General features: G+C 53.3%; 1 protein-coding gene across 1 annotated transcript in view; it reads right to left on the minus strand.

Annotated features, from left to right (window-relative positions):
• Window positions 1-16,935: 16,935 nt before the first annotated feature.
• Window positions 16,936-18,069, minus strand: part of TSPAN32 (tetraspanin 32) — a 15,852-nt gene continuing 14,718 nt past the window's right edge. Inside the window, exon 10 of the mRNA XM_008070287.1 lies at window positions 16,936-17,015. Within this exon, the coding sequence (XP_008068478.1) occupies window positions 16,936-17,015 (80 nt within the window). The remainder of the gene's footprint in view (window positions 17,016-18,069) is intronic.

Here is an 18,069-nt window from a genome sequence, read left to right on the forward strand (position 1 = left end):
TCTGCTGTGTGAAGCTGGACCCCAGGAAACTCCATGAAGTCCAGCCTGAGTTGAAGACCTGAGACCGCTGACCACACAAAGCCCTGGCCAGGGCCGGGAGACCCATGCCCTCGCAACAGCGAGGCCGGGGAAGCAGGTGGATCCCCCTTCCCCCGCCGATTGTTCTATTGGGGCCTGGATGTGTTGGAGGACACCCATCCTCACCAGGGAGGCCACCTTTTGACGGAACCCACCGACTGAGTCTTCAGTCCCTCACCAACACACCCAGAAGCTATGTTTAGTCTGGGCACCCCATGGCCCAGCATGTGGGCACAGAAGATGAACCATCACACCCCATGAGGGTTATGCCCGCGTGTCACCGGCTGTGTGGGCCGGGCACCCTCCTCCATCTTGGGCCCTGCAGTTGGGAACAAGTGACCTCTAGGGCTACAGTGGCGAGGCAACGGAGGGCTGAAACGCAGGCTGCCTGCTGCCCTTGGTCACACAGTCCCATACCTGGGTGGACACACCCCAGCCTGGTCCCATTCACCTGCCCCTGGTGCTCCCCATCCCTGAAGGACAGAAGCGGCCTGCAGCCACATGGGGGGCTCCCCACTTCCAGGTCCAGGCAGTGTCCTCTGCTTGGAAGGACTCCTTTACTTAACACACACATGCACACACGCACACGCACCCATGTACTCACATGTGTGCACATGCCCACCCTGTCTCTTCCTCCCCTCTTGTCTTTCGGGGCTCAACTTGGAGTTTGGCCCCTGATTGGGCTGGGACCCCCTAGTCCCCCTGGGAGTCCCACCCTTCCTTCCCTCCCTCCTCTGTCCGCACTGTGCAGCTGTCGCCCCAGGGTCTGGTCTTCCTCTCTTGCCAGCCCGTGTTGCTGGCTCAGTGCTGCGCCCTGTACCCAGTCAGGCTTTTGCCTGATGGGCCGATGAGAGCAGGACTCCAAAACCGGTGCTCCTGATTGGGGCTCATGTGTGGGATCAGGTCCAGTTAGGGGGACCCACCCATGGAGGAGAGACGCCCAGGCTGGGCTCCGAGGAGGGCGGGGGGGGAACAGGCACCAGACAGGCCCCAGGAGCCCTTCTGGGGAACCAGCATTGCCTTGCTGGGGCCTCCAGCTCGGGGCAGAAGGCGGGACAGAGGCAGGAGCGGGCTTGTCCTGGGTTCTGTTTCTCATCAGCCTGGTGGATGCGCCTGGCCACCACCCAGGCTTCCGGCCCCGCCCGCTCCCGCCTTTGCCTTCAGGGTCTGGATCCTGCAGCTTGCACACGAATCAGGCCCAGGCGGGCCAGTGAGCCCTAAGCTTCCGGGAGGCACCGGGACCCTGAGGAGGCCCACTTTGGGCCCCGGAGGGGCCGTACAGCCCCCACGAGCTTCCGGGGTCCCCCTCGCCCCTCTGGATGTGTTTCCTTGTGGAACAAAGAGGCCAGTGAGGCAGTTCCTGCCATGGTCACAGGAGGTGCCCAGAGAGGAGATAGCCAGGGGACAGCTGGGGAGGATGAGCCCCTGATTTTCCTGTGTGAAGGTGAGGACAGAGAGAGCAGAGCTCCTGTGTGCCAGGACCTCGTCACCAGGGCTGCTGTGTGGCCGCTGTATTCTAAGTTCTAGCAGGGACCTGGGCCCCGGGTTGCCTCCTTTGCTGTGACTGTCCTCTGTTCCCTTGGGCAGGGGGACTGAAGTGGCTCGTGCCCGCCCCTGGCCTCCCATGCACCTGGGAAGCTGAAATCCCACGGCTGGGTCTGAGACCTGAAGCCAGGTTTGTCCTCATGGGTCGCCCTGGCGCCATCTGGATAGACGTGAGGGCCTCTGCCTTGCCGCCGGCCAGTGCCCTGGGCTGACCACCTCCCATGAGAAGCCCACATGGCCAGACCTGCCTCCTCCTGACAGCTGTGCCTCAGTTTCCTTACATGTGAGGCGGGCCGGGGTGGGGAGGGTGCCGCTCCTGGGAGCTCCCAGGGCAGTGCTCGGTGCTCCACACCTGAGGACCGTGACCTCTGGTGGGGGGCGGGCGCAGAAGCTCAGCAGAGGGGGCCGGTGGTGGGCATGAGGGGCCCGCGTGGATGCCTCTCACGTTTGTAAGATTGTGAAATGTGCCTATGTACACAGAAGCGTGTGCGCTGTACAAGGACACCCCTGGTAAAACCTAGATTCTCTTCTGGAGGGTGGGCCCCTCATCGTCCAGGCTTTCCCCGCGAGGTGAGTGTCCTACGAACTCGTTGGCATCTGTGGACCAACTGGCGTTGGTGGGAGAGGCTGCATTCGGCTTCAGTGAGTTTTTCTGGAGATTCTTTCGACGGATCTGCCCGTTTCCTGACGGGGGATTTGTAAGCACACCTGCCCACACCGCGCTGGGTGGTCCACGGCTTTTGACCAAAGATGGCATGGCCTCCACACCCCGCCTCGCTGTTCACCTGATCCTGTCCCAGACGACTTTTTTTTTCGTTTCCCCAGTGGAAAAAGTCCTCTGAGGGAAACGTTTCGCCAAAGCGGAAAAGATGAAGCAAAAAAACGGCAGAAGCTGAGCCGTGGAAAGAGCGTCTCGATAGGTGTCTTGCATCCACCGGAGAGGACTTCGAAGGAGACTGAGATTTAAACTTGTGAGAATAAACACACAATGGTTTATAAATGAATTCCAGGTTTCTGGGGTTCCCTGTTGTTCATATGCAGGTTAGAGGCACCCAGTGAGAGGGACCTCACCGCGTCTTTGACGGCCTGGCACGCCCACTTTGTGGGGCTCCCCCCGCAGTCCCTCACTCAGCGTGGAGGCCCCGAGTAGCCGGCACACACTTGGCTCGGAAGGGGCCCCACTGCCACGAAGTTCAGGGTCTCCAGAGGACAGACGCTGGGAGCAGCCTCTGGCTGTAGTCTCGGGGGAGTCTGCTAGAACCTCTTACGGGGAGTTAGGGGAAGAGTCATGAGGTGCCCCGGGGCTCCTGTGGCCAGCCCCAGCCAGGGCATCAGAAGGGCAGTGGCGGGACCAGATAAGGATGGCTGGCAGGAACGTGGGCACTTGCAGCTTGCCAGGGCCTATCTCTGTGCTCAGGAGCGGGTCGGGGCCTGCTGGGAGTGGGACCCTGTCCCCAGCCAACCCCAACGGCAGAGAGGAGTGGACTCTCATTGTCACATGGTCAATTCAGGCCAAGGACAGAGGAAAGCGGGTCCAGACCCCTCCCCCGACAGTGAGCGTGGACCCTGGGTGTGGGCTGTCCTCCACCAAGCGCCCCCAAGGCCATTGCTGCCCACCAGTCCATGAGACAGCCTCAACCACATCAGGGCAGTATCATTCAGATCACAGCCTCTCACCCTACCAGAGTCAAAAGCCAATGACAACAGGACAGTTTAGAACGTTTATTCTATGGCCGGACACAGTGGCCCATGCCTGTCATCCCAGCACTTTGGGAAGCTGAGGCGGAAGGATGGCTTGAGCCCAGGAGTTTGAGACCAGCCTAGACAACAGAGTGACACCTCGTCTCTACAAAGAGATAGAAAAATTAGCCAGTGCGGTGGTGTGCATCTGTAACCCTAGGTACTTGGGAGGCTGAGGCAAGAGGCCTGAGTCCAGGAGGTGGAGGCTGTGGTGAGGTGTGATTGTGCCTCTGCACTCTAGCCTGGGTGACAGAGGGAGACCTCTATTCAAAACAAAAGAACATTTATTCTAAACAACTAATGGGCCAAAGAAGAAACCGTAATGGAAACATAAAAACACTCAGAAGTGAATGAAAGTGAAAAAACGACATCATCGATGCCAGGCATGGTGGCTCACGCCTGTCATCCCAGCACTTTGGGAGGCAGAGGCCAGAGGACTGCCTGAGCTCAGGGGTTAGAGACCAGCCTGGACAACTTGGCGAGACCTTGTCTCTACCATAAATTAAAAAATTAGCAGGGCATGGTGACATGTGCCTGTGGTTCCAGCTTCTTGGAAGGCTGAAACAGAAGGATCACCTGAGCCCAGCAGGCTGAGGCTGCGGTGGCTGTGAGCATGCCCCTGCACTCCAGTCTGGGCAACAGAGTGAGGCTCCAACTCAAAAAAAAAAGAGACCAGGCTCGGTGGCTCAGCCTTTCATCCCAGCACTTTGGGAGGCCGAGGCGAGTGGATTGTCTGAGCCCATGGGTTTGAGACCAACCCAGGCAACTTGGGTGAGACTCCGTCTCTACAATAAATAAAAAATTAGCCTGGCGTGGTAGAGTGTGCCTGTAGTTGCAACTACTTGAAAGGTTGAGGTGGAAGGATCGCCGGATGCCAGCAGGTCGAGGCTGCGGTAGCCATGAGCATGCCCCTGTACTCTAGCCTGGGCAACAGAATGAGACCTCGACTCAATTTTTTTAAAAATTCCAGAATGAAGTCTGGGAGGAAAGATGTGACCTCGGGAATCGCATCAGATGGAGGTTGGAGGCTGATGAGAAGCCTCCCTCTCCAAAGGCTGGAATAAATAGATCTGAACATGCAAATACCGCGTGACCCCACAGTTGCACTCAGGCGTTTGTCCGAGGCTAGGAAGACGTGTGCCCGCTCAGAAAGCTGTGTATGGGTGTCCATAGCAGCTTTATCTGTAATAGTCTCACACTGAAAACAATCCCAATATCCCTTGAAAAGGGATAAAACCATTTGCCAGGCGTGGTGGCGTGTGCCTGTAGTTCCAACTACTTGGGAGGCTGAGGCGGGAGGATCGCCTGAGCCCAGGAGGCCAAGGCTGTGGTGAGCCGTGATCATGCCACTGCACTCCAGCCGGGGCAACAGAGTGAGACCCTGACTCAAAATTTTTTTAAAAAGACTATCTCAGTAGTACTTAAGTAGTCCTTGTTGATGAAGGACTTTGTCTTCCCACAGAAAGACCAGCTAAGGACCACAAAAAAAGGCCCAATCTGCGAGTGGGCACCAGGCACAATGGTTCCCGCCTGTCATCCCAACACTTTGGGAGGTGGAGGCAGGAGGATTGCCTGAGTCCAGGGGTTCGAGATTAGCCAGGCCAACAGGGCAAGACCTCATTTCTACAATAGAAAATTTAAAAAATTAACCAGGTGTGTTGGCACGCACCTGAAGTCCCAGCTACTCAGGAGGCTGAGATGGAAGGATCACCTGAGCCCAGCAGGTTGAGGCTGCGGTCGCTGTGTGCGTGCCGTGACACTCCAGCCTGCATGACAGAGTGAGACTCTGACTCAAAAAAGAAACAGAGAAGTGAGTGGTAAAACACCGTGGTACACCCATACCATAAACTGCTACTTAGCGATAAAAAATAATGAACTTTGAGTCGGGTTCTCACTCTACCACCCAGACTAGAGTGCAGTGGCATTATCATGGCATCAGCCTCCTGGGCTCAGGCAATCCTTCCGCTTCAACCCCCCAAGTAGCTGGGATTGCAGGCATGTACCACCACGCCTGTTGGGAGCCGGCCACGGAGGCCCACTGAGCATTAGGGATCAGGGATGGCCGTTGACCCCAAGACCACTAGGATGCATCCGGGAGCTGTTGATCCCACTTCCGCTCCCTTTTTCTGCTTAGCACTATAGCCAGAAAAAGCTCCTATAAGCTCAAGCATGAAACTCTGAGACTGGGACGAACACAGCTAACTTTAGAAACTCATTGTTCCCATTTTTTCACAGACCGCGGTTTTGGCCTTGGTACGATTCACACTTCAAACTTGGGTCACATTTGAGAGCCCTGTTGCTGGTAACAGGCTTTTTGTATTATGATTAGCATTAAGAAATACATATAGAAGTTAAGGTAGAGATATAGGATTTTAGAGTAGCCATTTTGTTAAGAGATTGTAATCAATTGTTCCAAGAAGTGGCCCACTGTGAACTTTGGACTGGGCCACATTCTGGAGAGCCCAGTGCAATCTTTGGACTGGGCCATGTTCTTTAGGAACTGGTTTAGGCTATATTTGTTATAGGTTTCCATAGTAATTGTGTAAGTTAGGATTAGTGGACATTACTATAGAATAGGAAAGTTAATAGGATAGGTTAAGTATTTTGTAAGGTGTTGTGTGAGTTTGTAAGATATTGTGTCTTATAAAGGTTATTGATTACTAAGAACATATTGGAACAGAAAGGCAATTTTGGGTTTGCTCTTCCTCATGCCTGAAAGACCAGCTGGGGGGAGGGGGACAGCCCTCATGCACCTGGCTTTGTGTTCACATGAAAAACATGTGAATTTAATTGTTTGTGTAAAATTTGGGGATAAATACCCGTGGTACACCTCCAATAAACAGCTTCTACTGTAAACAGGAGTCCAGTCCCTTTCTTTCTTTATTTGCTGATGCCATCTCACCTCCAGTGACCTCCGACCTTTGCAGGAGCCGGACTCCCTCACACGCCTGACTAATGTTTTTATTTTTTGTAGAGACAAGGTCTCGCTATGTTGCCCAGGCTGGTCTCGAACTCCCAGGCTCAAACAATCCTCCCGCCTTGGCCTCCCGAAGTGCTGGGATGACAGGCATGAGCCACCGCACCCAGCCTAGAATGGACTATTGATGCATGCAACTCTGTGGGACAGACTTCCAGGGAATCATGCTGCGTGACAAAAGCTAGGTTCAAAATGCTACATACTATCGTGACCCTGGTAGAACATTCTGGGGAACCCATCAGTGTCTGTCAGGGTTGTGGATTTCTGGGGAGGCAGTGGGCCTGGCTCTGAGGGGGAGCAGGGAGGAGGCCCCAGGAACCCAGAAGTTCTGACTCTTCATGGTAGCAGTGGTTCCAGGAAGATACACGTGTGTCACGTGTGATGCGACCACATGAAACACATGCACATGCATGCACACATGAGTGCATGCATAACGGGTGTGACCTGAATCAGCTCTATGGACTGGACTGGCGTGTCTTCCCCGGGTGGAGATTGCAAATGTCAACATGGGTCTTCTTTGGCAACTTCTCGTCAATTTATAATTATCTTAACATAGAGTGTTAAAAAAAAAAGTATAGAGCATGACATTTGAAGACGTCCATGAAATGAAAACATTACTAGAAAAATATAAATGGATATAAGGGACTCCAAAAGAAATAAAATTAAGAATGCTCTGGCCAGGCGCGTTGGCTCATGCCTGTTATGCCAGCACTTTGGGAGACCCAGGCTGGGGGGAATCACTTGAGCCCAGGGGTTCAAGGCCAGCCTAGGCAACATCGTGAGACCTCGTCTCTACAATAAATCAAAAAATTAGCCAAGTGTGGTGGTGTGTGCCTATAGTTCCAGCCATTTGGGAGGCTGAGTTGGGTAGATCGCCTGAGCCCAGGAGGTCAAGGCTGTGGTGAGCTGTACTCCAGGCTGGGTGACAGAGTGAGACTCTGACTCAGAAAAAAAAAGAAAAAGAAAAGAAAGACTGTCTCAGTGGTTTTTTTTTTTTTTGCAGCCTCAACCTGCTGGGCTCTGGTGATCCTTCCACTCAGTCTTCCAAGTAGCTGGAACTACAGGCATGCACTACCATGCCCAGTTAATTTTTTGATTTATTGTAGAGATGAAGTCTACACCAAATTGCCCAGGCGGGTCTCGAACCCATGGGCTCAGGCAATTCACTCACCTCAGCCTCCCAAGGCGCAGGATTACAGGCTGAGCCACTGAGCCTGGTTTCAGTGGTTCTTAAGTAGTCCTTGTTGATGAAGGAGCTTGTCTTCCCAAAGAAGGACCAGCTAAGGACCACCAAAAATGGCCCAATCTGTGCATGAGATGGCTAATTAACAGTTTAGCTCAGAACAGCAAGTTCATTTTGCATTTGTATTTTCCTTATTCGGGAAGTCAGGATGAAACTATTTTCACGTTTATTGGCCATTTATCCTCAGTGAATTCCTGTTACCATTCTTTGCCCATTTATCTGTCGGTGTGTCTTCATCTCTTAACTATTTTTCAACGCCAAGCTGTAAGTAAATACACATCTCATTTTTTTACATTTTATAGTTTTTTTACATAATTATATTTGGAGATTTTGTTCTCACCATAGTTAAGTCTCAGGACTTAAATTTTTTTTTTTTTTTTTTTAAAGAAATTTGATGTGTCCTATTGCTCAAAACTTTGGATTTTAGAAGTCTGTTTGTCTCGGGGAGTTTTGTCAAAAGGTGATGTATGTCACGCCAGAAATAACACACAAACCACAGCATCGTCTCATAGTTCCTATGGGGAAGATATCTGGGCATGGCTCAGTGCTGAGTCCTCTGGCTCAGGGTCCTGCCCAAGGCTGCCCATGATGGTTGGGCTGTAGTTTCATCTGAAGGTTCAGCTGGGGGCAGACCTACTTCTAAACTCACTTAGTGGCTATGGGAAAAATTCAGTTCCTTGTGGCTTGGTGGATAGAAGGCCTCAGCTCCTCTCTGGCTGTCGGCAACATGGGCTTCTCCACAGGACCCTTGCAATTGGGCAGCTGGGCCTCTCCATAGGACCTCCCAAGATGGCAGCTGGATTCCCGTAGAGAGAGAGAAGATGAGAGGGAAGTTGAGGTCTCTTTGTAGCCCAAGTGGAGGAGAGAGGAGCTGATTTCACCCTAATCTGTTTGTTAGAAAGAATGTTTGCATCTAGCCCACACGCTAGCGAATGGGGAGGTACATGGGTGTGAATATTAGGAGAGAGATCCTGGAGGTTGTTTTAGACGCGGCACTGCCCAAAACTTGCCACTTTGCAACACCTAGTGAGAAGGGAGGCTCAGTCAAGGATCACCAGCATGTGCTTCAACCAGGAGGAGAATATTGCTGGGGACCCAGATGGCATCATGACATCCACGGATTGGTTGCTAACTGCAAAGTAAAGACATGACTTTGCAATGATGTCTTAGTCTCTGTGTGCTGCTATAACAAAATATCACAGACTGGGAAATTTATAAACAACAGAAATTTATTTTCTCATGGTTCTGGGGGCTGGGAAGTCCAAGATCAAAGCACCGGCATTCAGGATCTGGTGTGGGCTGCTCTCTACTTCCAAGATGGCGCCTTGTTGCCACACCTTTCAGAGGGGATGAATGCTGTGTCCTCACATGGGAGAAGAGATGGAAGGGGAGAAGAAACCAGCGCTCCAACGCTGTGTGACACCTCTTCTGTAAGATGTTAGTGCAATTCACCAGGGCGGAGCCCTCATGACCTAATCACCTCCCAAGGGCGGCTTTTCTAATACTGTTACACTGGGAATAAGTCTCACCTTGATTTTTAGGGGGACAAAATCATTCAAGCCATAGCAAAGGGAAATATCTGGCTGTTCCCTGGTGGCCTTAGCCTCACTGATGAGGACCCGCAGACTCTGTGTGTCTCCAGTGTGGGCTGTAGGGAGCACACAGCTTCATGGCATGACTTGGGGAGGAGTATCCCATCCGGTCAAGCCTGTAGCTCTGACCTCCAGAGGTAAATAGGGGAGACAGAGGAAGGGGGCCAGGCAGGATGGCACCACCAGGAAATGGTGTCTAGAGCCAGGGACCTCCTGGCCACTGACCCGGGCTCCTGAAGCAAGTTAGGCCATGGGGAAAAGAGTGGGGGTGGAGTGGGAAAGACACCTGTAAACTGCCAAAGACTTCAGAGGCGTTCTCAAAGCATGGCCTTGACTAAATCTTGGCTTGAACAAGTCATCCGTAAAGATCTTTTGGCGTTAGGTGTGGTGGCTCACACCCAACACATAGGAAGGCTGGGAAAGGAGGAGCGCTTGAGGTCAGGAGTTCATGACCAACCTGGGCAACAGAGCCAGACTCCACTGCCACAAATTTAGGAAAAAAAAGTTAGCCGGGCATGGTGGCATGAGCCTGTCATTCCAGCTACTCAGGAGGCTGAAGTGGGAGGATCTCTTGAGCCCAGGATTTCGAGGCTGCAGTGAGTTATGGTTGCACCACTGCACTCCAGCTTGGGCAACAGAATGAGACACTGACTATTAAAAATATATATATTTTGGGGGACTTGGTAAAAATTGCATCTGGATTATGTTTTCAATGTGGTTAGGGAATGGTTGCTGTTGCTAGCTTACTTAGCTGTGATAATGGGATTGTAATTTTGTTGTCTCTGGAGATGGATGCTGAATTTGCTGAACTATTTATTTAAGCTTGAAGTGTCATGGTCATAATGCTTGCAAATTACATGTTATTGACTTTGACGGGGTGCAGTGGCTCACGCCTATAATCCCAGCAGTTTGGGAGGCCAAGGTGAGAGAACTGCCTGAGCCCAGGAATTCGAGACCAGCCTGGGCAACTTGGTGAGACCTCGTCTCTGCAATAATTCAAAAAAATTAGCTGGGCGTGGTGGTGCATGCCTGTAGTTCCAGCTACTTGAAAGGCTGAGGTGGAAGAATCGCCTGAGCTCAGCAGGTTGAGGCCATGGTGGCCGTGAGCGTGCCACTGGGCTCCGGCCTGGGTGACAGAGTGAGACTTTGACTAAAAAAAAAATGTCTGTAAATTACAAACATTTGATTGCAATCACATACACACACACACATACACACACACACGGAGTCCCAAAAAGTGTATACACACTTCAAGTGTGACGTTCGCTCAAAAGATGGCGTTCATCAGATGAATGCCAGCATCACCGTACGACAGGTTAGATAGTCAAAGAAAACGGTGGAATTATGGTTGGGCGAACGCTACACTATACATTGCTATTGTAATTGAATTCAACTTTGAAAAGTCATACGTAGATAACATCTCTTAAAATCTACACATTTTTTAGCAACCCCTGTAGATACATGTATTTATATAGTATATATGGGGGGACCCAAAGAACCCAGAATTTATTTATAGAAAGAAGGGTATTTATTCTCACATGTTTAAACTCCAGTCACCTTCAAAGTCCTCTCCGTTGGATGCAAGACTCCTATTGAGACTTTTTTCCACTGCTCAAAACGGTTTCTGAACTCGTCCATGTATGTGCCTTTTAGGGCTTCTGCCATTTTTTGTTTCACCTCTTCCACATCAGTAAAATAATTCCCTTGGAGGATTTTTTCCATCCATGGAAACAAAAACTAGTCACTCAGGGCGAGATGGGGTGAATACAGAGGGTGGAGTGTGGGGCTCATGCCGTTTTTGGGAAAATAAAACTGCTGACTGCTCAGCACCGTGTGGGCAGGTGCACTCGTAAATCACCCATCACATTGAAAGAATCTTTAAAAAGAAATTCACTGGAGCTGAGCACAGCCTCTCACAACAATGCTAACTTGTACACGGATGCCAATGGTTTCATAGAACACTTACCTAGCGGGGGAAGCCCAGGCTACAAGGGCCTTCCCTCCAAAAGATAATTCTATAAATGGAGAATATATAGAAACATATATCTCGGCCAGGCTCAGTGGCTCAGCCTGTCATCCCAGCACTTTGGGAGGCGGAGGCAAGAGGATTGCCCGAGCCCAGGGGTTTAAGACCAGCCTGGACAACTTGGCGAGCCCTCGTCTCTACAATAAATCAAAAATGAGCTGGGCGTGGTGGCACATGCCTGTGGTTCCAGCTACTTGGAAGGCTGAGGCAGAAGGATCACCTGAGCCCAGCAGGTCATGGCTGCGGTAGACGTGAGCGCACCATGGCACTCCAGCCTGGGTGACAGCGTGAGACTCCAACTCAAAACAAAAGAAAAAAAAGACAAAAGAAAGTGCAGGTCAATGATGAGGAGACAGTGTTTGTCACACGTATAAACAACAAATGAAGTTCCGCCCGGCTGTCCCTGAGAGCTTCCCCACACATCCACAGGAACACAGCATGTGACCCAATCTGACAATGAACCAAGGACACACACGGGCATTCCTAGACAAGCAAACAGACATGGAAAACACCTATGACAGCCTGGTTCATAGACAGAGGATCAGAAATCACAGCTCTAATGCAACACCATCTCACACCTGCTGAATTGGCGAATTTTAAATTTATGGGGCAACCCCCTCAGGTCCCCTTCCACTGAGGGAGCTTTTCTGTCCTCTCAATAAATCTTGCTTTCAAACAAAAAAAGTTTGTGGGCAAGGATACACAACAGCCAGAGTACACACACAGCTGGTAACAGCAGTCCCCTTATCTGCAGGGGATACTTCCGAGATCCCCCAGAGATGCCGAAACCCGTGGATAGCACCAAACCCTATAAATACTACGTCTTTTCCTATACATGCATACCTGACCTGAGGTCTCATTCAAAGATTAGACACCACAAGAGACCAACCAAAATCACTAATAAAACAATCATGGCAACACACTGTCATAAAAGTTATGTGATGTGGTCTCTCTCTGTCTTTCTCTCTCTCTCTCTCTCAGAATATCTTCTTGTGCTCACCTATGTTCAGACTGCAGGTAGGTAAAGCTCTGGGCGCTCACCTATAGAAAGTGAAATTGTGAAGAAGGGACACTGCCATGTCTCCATTGGTACAAACACTTGGTACAGCCCAGAGACCATGACCACACACACACACCGGGTCCAGCCAGCCCTCCTCTGGTTTGGGAGCTCAAAGCAGAGTTTTTCAGAGGGGGAGGTCCTGAAACTACAACTGGAGTTTCAGATATTCTTTTTTTTTTTTTTGAGTTGGAGTCTCACTCTGTCACCCAGACTGGAGTGCAGTGGCCGCTCCCGGCCACTGCAGCCTCAACCTGCTGGGCTCCGGCGATCCTTCTGCCTCAACCTTCCAGGTAGCTGGAATTACAGGCACGCGCTACCACACCCAGCTTATTTTTGATTTTTTGTAGAGATGAGATCTTGCCAAGTTGCCCAGGCGGGTCTCGAGCCCGCGGGCTCAGGCAATCTACTCACCTCAGCCTCCCAAAGTGCGGGATTACAGGCTGAGCCACCAAGACTGGTTCAGATATTCTTTATTGGAGGAAATCAGTGCAGGCTTTTGGACTGGCCAGTGGTTATTTGGTCAGTGAACACCTGTTTTTGCTGTTCATTGTTGTAAGTCTATCTTGAGGTACAGGACACTTTTTTTTCTGTTTTTTTTTTCTTTTTTTTTTGAGTTGGAGTCTCACTCTGTCATCCAGGGTAGAAGGCAGTGGCACACTCATGGCCACCTGCTGGGCTCCATCTGCTGGACTCAGGCAATCTTTCCACCTCAGCCTCCCAAGTAGCTGGAACTACAGGCATGCACCACCACGCCCAGCTAATTTTTTGATTTATTGTAGAGATGAGGTCTGGCCAAGTTGCGCAGGCTGATCTCTAACCCCTGGGCTCAGGCAATCCTCTTGCCTCCGCCTCCGAAAGTGCTAGGATTACAGGCATGAGCCACCATGCCTGGCGGCGCAGGACACCTTAAAGGCAGTTTGCTTTCACCTGGAAGGGACAGCAATACTGTCTGGCCTCAGGCAACTGAACTATGGCCCTCGGTCACCATTTAGTCCACATGGACCATGACCACTTCCTCAGCCCACAGGCCATGGGCTGATGGGGCCTGGAGAGGAGGACGTTGCAGATTGCTTTGGTAAAAACTGTGGCAGAGGGAGACGTGGACCCCACAGACACAGCGACTCCTCCTTCCTCCGGCACGTTCCCTCCAGAGAAGGACCAGGCAGCCACTGGGGCTGTCTGTGCACACCTTTTGGAGGAAACAGAGCCCACCCTTGGGTGTATACCTCTACCTGCATCCAGGTAGCCTGATGGGGTGCCAGCTTAGAGCAGGAGGGCAGAGCAAAGGGGCTCACAGGGTCTAATAAGTGCAGTGAGTCCCCTACTTATGAACCTTCAAGGTGCAAACTTTCAAAGATGTGAACGTGTGTTGGCGTGTCCAATCACTGAAGTCAGTTCACACCTCTGGTGTCCATGGTCACGAGCGCACATCCTTTCCAAGTGCTGGTGGTTTTGTGTACCTTACAGTCTGTCTAGTGCACAGTAGTACAGAGTCTTTGGTCCAAGCTCAGGGTGTCCGGAAGCGAGCGTAAAAGCCACGGTGATGTCGCTGGTGCTACGTAGCCGACTGTGTTAGTTGGACTTAGGAACAAGTCGAACCTACGAAGGCGTTCTCAGAATGGAACTCATTTGTAGGCAGGGAACTTGCTGCAATAATGGTGACTATCAAGCCAGGCACGATGGCTCATGCCTGTCATCCCAGCACTTTGGGAGGCAGAGGCAAGAGGACTGTCTGAGCTCAGGAGTTCGAGACCAGCCTGGACAACATGGTGAGATCTCGACTCTACAATAAATAAAAAAATTAGCAAGGCATGGTGGCATGCACCTGTGGTTCCAGCTACTTGGAAGGCTGAGGCAGAAGGATCGCCCGAGCCCAGCAGGTCGAGGCTGCAGTGGCCGTGAGTGCGTCTCTGCACTCCAGCTTGGGTGACAGTGAGACTCTGACCCCCACAAAACAGTAATAGTGAGTGTCACTGTCGTTATTCTGGCTGTGACCATAATCACAGAGGCTCTGAGCAGGCAGGCTGTGCCCCTCGGTTGCTGTGACCCAGGGACTCGAGGGTCTCAGCGGTGTCTTGGCTGACCGCGGTGCCCTCAGAGCCTGAGACAATCATGGTGGAGGGTCATGGTGCCCGTCCAAGAGGGTCAGAGCCATTCCCTCTTGCAAGGAGCGTTTTTCCCCTTGCGACACAACGTGTGGCTTCCCCTAGGCCCAGGTCGAGACGGAGCCCTGTGTGTAGGTGTCAGGTGCAGCCTGATCCTGGCATCGTTTGCCTGCTGGGTTCTGTAGCCAGGCATGTTGAGCATGCTCCATTGCCAAGTGAGTTGGGAAACTGGACTCAGAGGGTTCTCGGAACGCCGTGGCCGGCGGGCAGCCTCTCCCCCATGCTATCCAGTGCTGCCCAGCGGCAGACGTGGGGGCGGGGGCCGCCCACCGGCCCAGCCACGGGGCCTCAGCCTTCCGAGGCTCACCCAGAAACCCCTACGGCCGTGTGCCCGAGTCAGTAGCCACGTGAGACTCTGGATGGCTATCTCGCACCACCCCTCGAGGGAGACCGGCCAGCGACCTGGTTGCAGGCTGAGTGACGTCGGGCGCCTTCCTTTGGGAATCGGTGGGGACTTGGCTGACCGCCTTGCCCCTGCTTGGTTTGGATTTGCTTCCCCCGCTGGCACCCCCACTTCTCTGGCCAGAGGCTTCTCAGCCATCCGGCCCCCACGAGTCATGGTTTCTGGCCGAAAAATGGACTTGACAGTTGAAGGAATAAGACAGCAGATGCCACGGAATTCACTAAGATTTCCTCCTACCCTGTGGCTGGAAAGGACCAGCCCTGTGGGATGGTGTCTGGGTTTTTTGGTACCATTTAGGGTCATTTGGGACCACAGCGGGGAGACGCCACCGCAAGACTGCAGTGGCGTCCCGCAGGATACAGCGCCAGCACCAGGGACGGTTCTGCTTGCCCCAGACCGGAGCCCGCAGGCTGGACACGGGCCAGAGGCGAGGGCAGCTTGTCACCACAGCCAAGGAGCCGCTCACAGCCATGTTGGCTCACGGCCTCAGGAGTCCGACCCTTCTGGTTTGGCGATTTTAGTAACTCACAAAGGAATGCTTTGGCCGGAAGACAGAATAATGGCGTGACTGAATTGGAAATTGTGATGTCACTTGGCCATCTTGGGCTCCCGTGACCCTGGGTGAAAAGACCATCAGGCAGCCCCAGGGGTGGCCCTGGGGCGAGACAGGGAGGCGGCCACTCGATGTGGGCTTGAGTGGCCTGGGGTCTTTCCTTTCCCAGCCACATGCAGGGAGGGAAGCAGCTGGAAGGCCACAGCGGCAAGCTTCCTCGAGAACTCAGGTCCTCTCCAGAGGAAAAAGCGGGGTCACCGCGGAGAAAATATGGAAGGGGCGGGCGGGGATACACCCACGGTGTCACGACCACCCCCTCAGGGGTGGGTGGTCCACAGCTCCTGGGAGAGTGTCCTTGGTCGTGGGGCTGTAAGAACATGCACGGACTCGAACATGCCTCCGCCCACCTCTCACCCCCCCTCGTGGTGGAGCAGACGCTGACCTCCCAGGTGGCAGGACAGGGAGGTGACCCGCATGGAACCAGTGGACCAGCACCATAGACAGAGACCCGGATGTCACAGATGTGGAACTTGTGACCTGTGGTGCTGTCTGCCCCTGGGGACCAGGCCCGCACGTGTTCAACGGCGGGCTCGCTGCACGTTAGGTGGGGTGTTCCTGTGTGTGAGAGTCTGTGTGGGGGGAACGTGTGTGTGCGTGCGTCATGGAAAAGACAAGGAGTGGACTCCAGGCGCTTTTGTCAGTCTTCGGCCGCCATCACGGGACAGCTCTTACTCGGGGGGAGGCCCCTTTGTCGGCCTGGGCAGGAGGCAGGACCACGCCTCCCCAGAAGGCAGCAGGGCCCTTTCTTCTCTCTTGCCAGCTACCCCGGAGCCTTGGCCGAGGCTGGGCCCACCTGGTGTTCCACACGGGATTTGGGATTCCAGGCCAAGGTGGTTGAATGTCCAGTGAGCGTGGGTGTGGCAGGCGGAATCCCCCAGAACGCTCCCCGCATCGTCCTGCCTTAATTCTGGTCTATGTGACTCTGAGATCATGGTGAGTAGAATCAAGTTTCTCTTTCAGAGATTCTGACACACGCTACGACGCAGACGGGTCTCGACATGATGCTCGTGAAACGATCCAGACACAAAAAGGCAGCTATTGTGGGCTCCCACTCCTAGGAGGACCCCAGGACCACCAAACCCACAGAGATGGACAGTAGACTGGTGGGCGCTGGGGGCTGGGTGGGGGATGGGCAGTGAGTGAGAGACGGGGACAGTGTTTCGGTCTGGGGGGGTGAGAAAGTTCTGGGAAGGATGGTGGTGATGGCTGCATGACAATGTGAGTCTCCTATATATGTACTTTTTTTTTTTTTTTTAATTTATTGTAGAGACCAGGTCTCGCCAAGTTGTCCAGGCTGGCCTCGAACCCCTGGGCTCAGTCAATTCTCTCGTCTCTGCCTCCCAAAGTGCTGGGATGACAGGCGTGAGTGTCACGAGTGTCCTTAATGCCGCCAGCTTCACACTTAGCGTGACTAAGTTTTGCGTTATGTCTATTTTACCACAATTAGAACACACTGCCTCCCCCAGACAGGAGGGCGACCTGGGGGGCCTGACCTAATCAGAGAGCTTCTCCAGCTGGAAGAAGGTGGAACAGGCGGAGACACTGGCCAGTGCGAAAGGCCCACACGCCATTGCTGGTCAGAAGGTGGAGGGGCCATGGGGCGGGGACAAGGACGCGGGGACCCCAGCCTGAGTGGTCCCAGAGGCAGGTTCTCCCTGGAGCCTCCAGGCGACAGGCAGGCCCCCGGTGCCCGACGGCAGCCTGTGAGACCCCGTGAGGGGCTTCCGACCCCGAGAGCCGCCAGGTAGGGGGGTGGGCGTTGCCTGCGGTCCCTGTGGACGCGTGCGCCCATGGCGGAGGTGCTGACAGCATTTCCCACAGCTACCTGGGCTGCTTCCCTGTTTTTCATTCCCACGATGCGGGGAGTCACCCCCCTCCTTCTGTGGACTGTTTTTTTTTGAGTCAGAGTCTCACCCCGCCACCCAGGCTAGAGTGCAGTGGCAGGCTCATGGTCACCCCAGTGTTGACCTGCTGGACTCTGGCAGACCTTCCACCTCAGCCTCCCAAGTAGCAGGAACTACAGGCACGCGCCATCACGCCTGACTAATTTTTCTTGATTTATTGTAGAGATGAGGTCTCACCAAGGTGCCCAGGCTGGTCTCGAACCCGTGGGCTCAGGCAGTTCTCTCACCTTGACCTCCCAAAGTGCTGAGATTATAGGTGTGAGTCACTGCGCCCAGTCTCTCTTTTATTTTATTTTATTTTATTTTTATGAATCAGAGTCTCACTCTGTCACCCAGGCTGGAGTGCAGGGGCATGCTCACAGCCACCGCAGCCTCGACCCGCTGGGCTCAGGTGATCCTTCCGCCTCAGCCTCCCAAGTAGCTGGAACAGCAGGCATGCGCCACCACGTCTGGCGAATTTTTGGATTTACTGCAGAGACGAGATCTTGCCAAGTTGCCCATGCTGGTCTCGAACCCCCTGGCTCAGGCAGTCCTCGCACCTGGGCCTCCCAATGTACGGGGACGTCACGCGTGAGCCACCGTGCCTGGCCCCCCTGTAGCTGTTAAATGGAGCTGTTCGCCTGACTGGCTCGCCCACCCCCACCCCATCCCACCTCTAAGTGGAGGAAACAGCTCGAATCCCCCCCCCGGGTCCCGGGCGGGGGGGGGGGAGCGGGGGGGGGG

This window comes from Carlito syrichta, unplaced genomic scaffold (assembly GCF_000164805.1).
Source record: "Carlito syrichta isolate Samal-C Ts95f unplaced genomic scaffold, Tarsius_syrichta-2.0.1 Scaffold313308, whole genome shotgun sequence".
Taxonomy (NCBI): domain Eukaryota; kingdom Metazoa; phylum Chordata; class Mammalia; order Primates; family Tarsiidae; genus Carlito; species Carlito syrichta.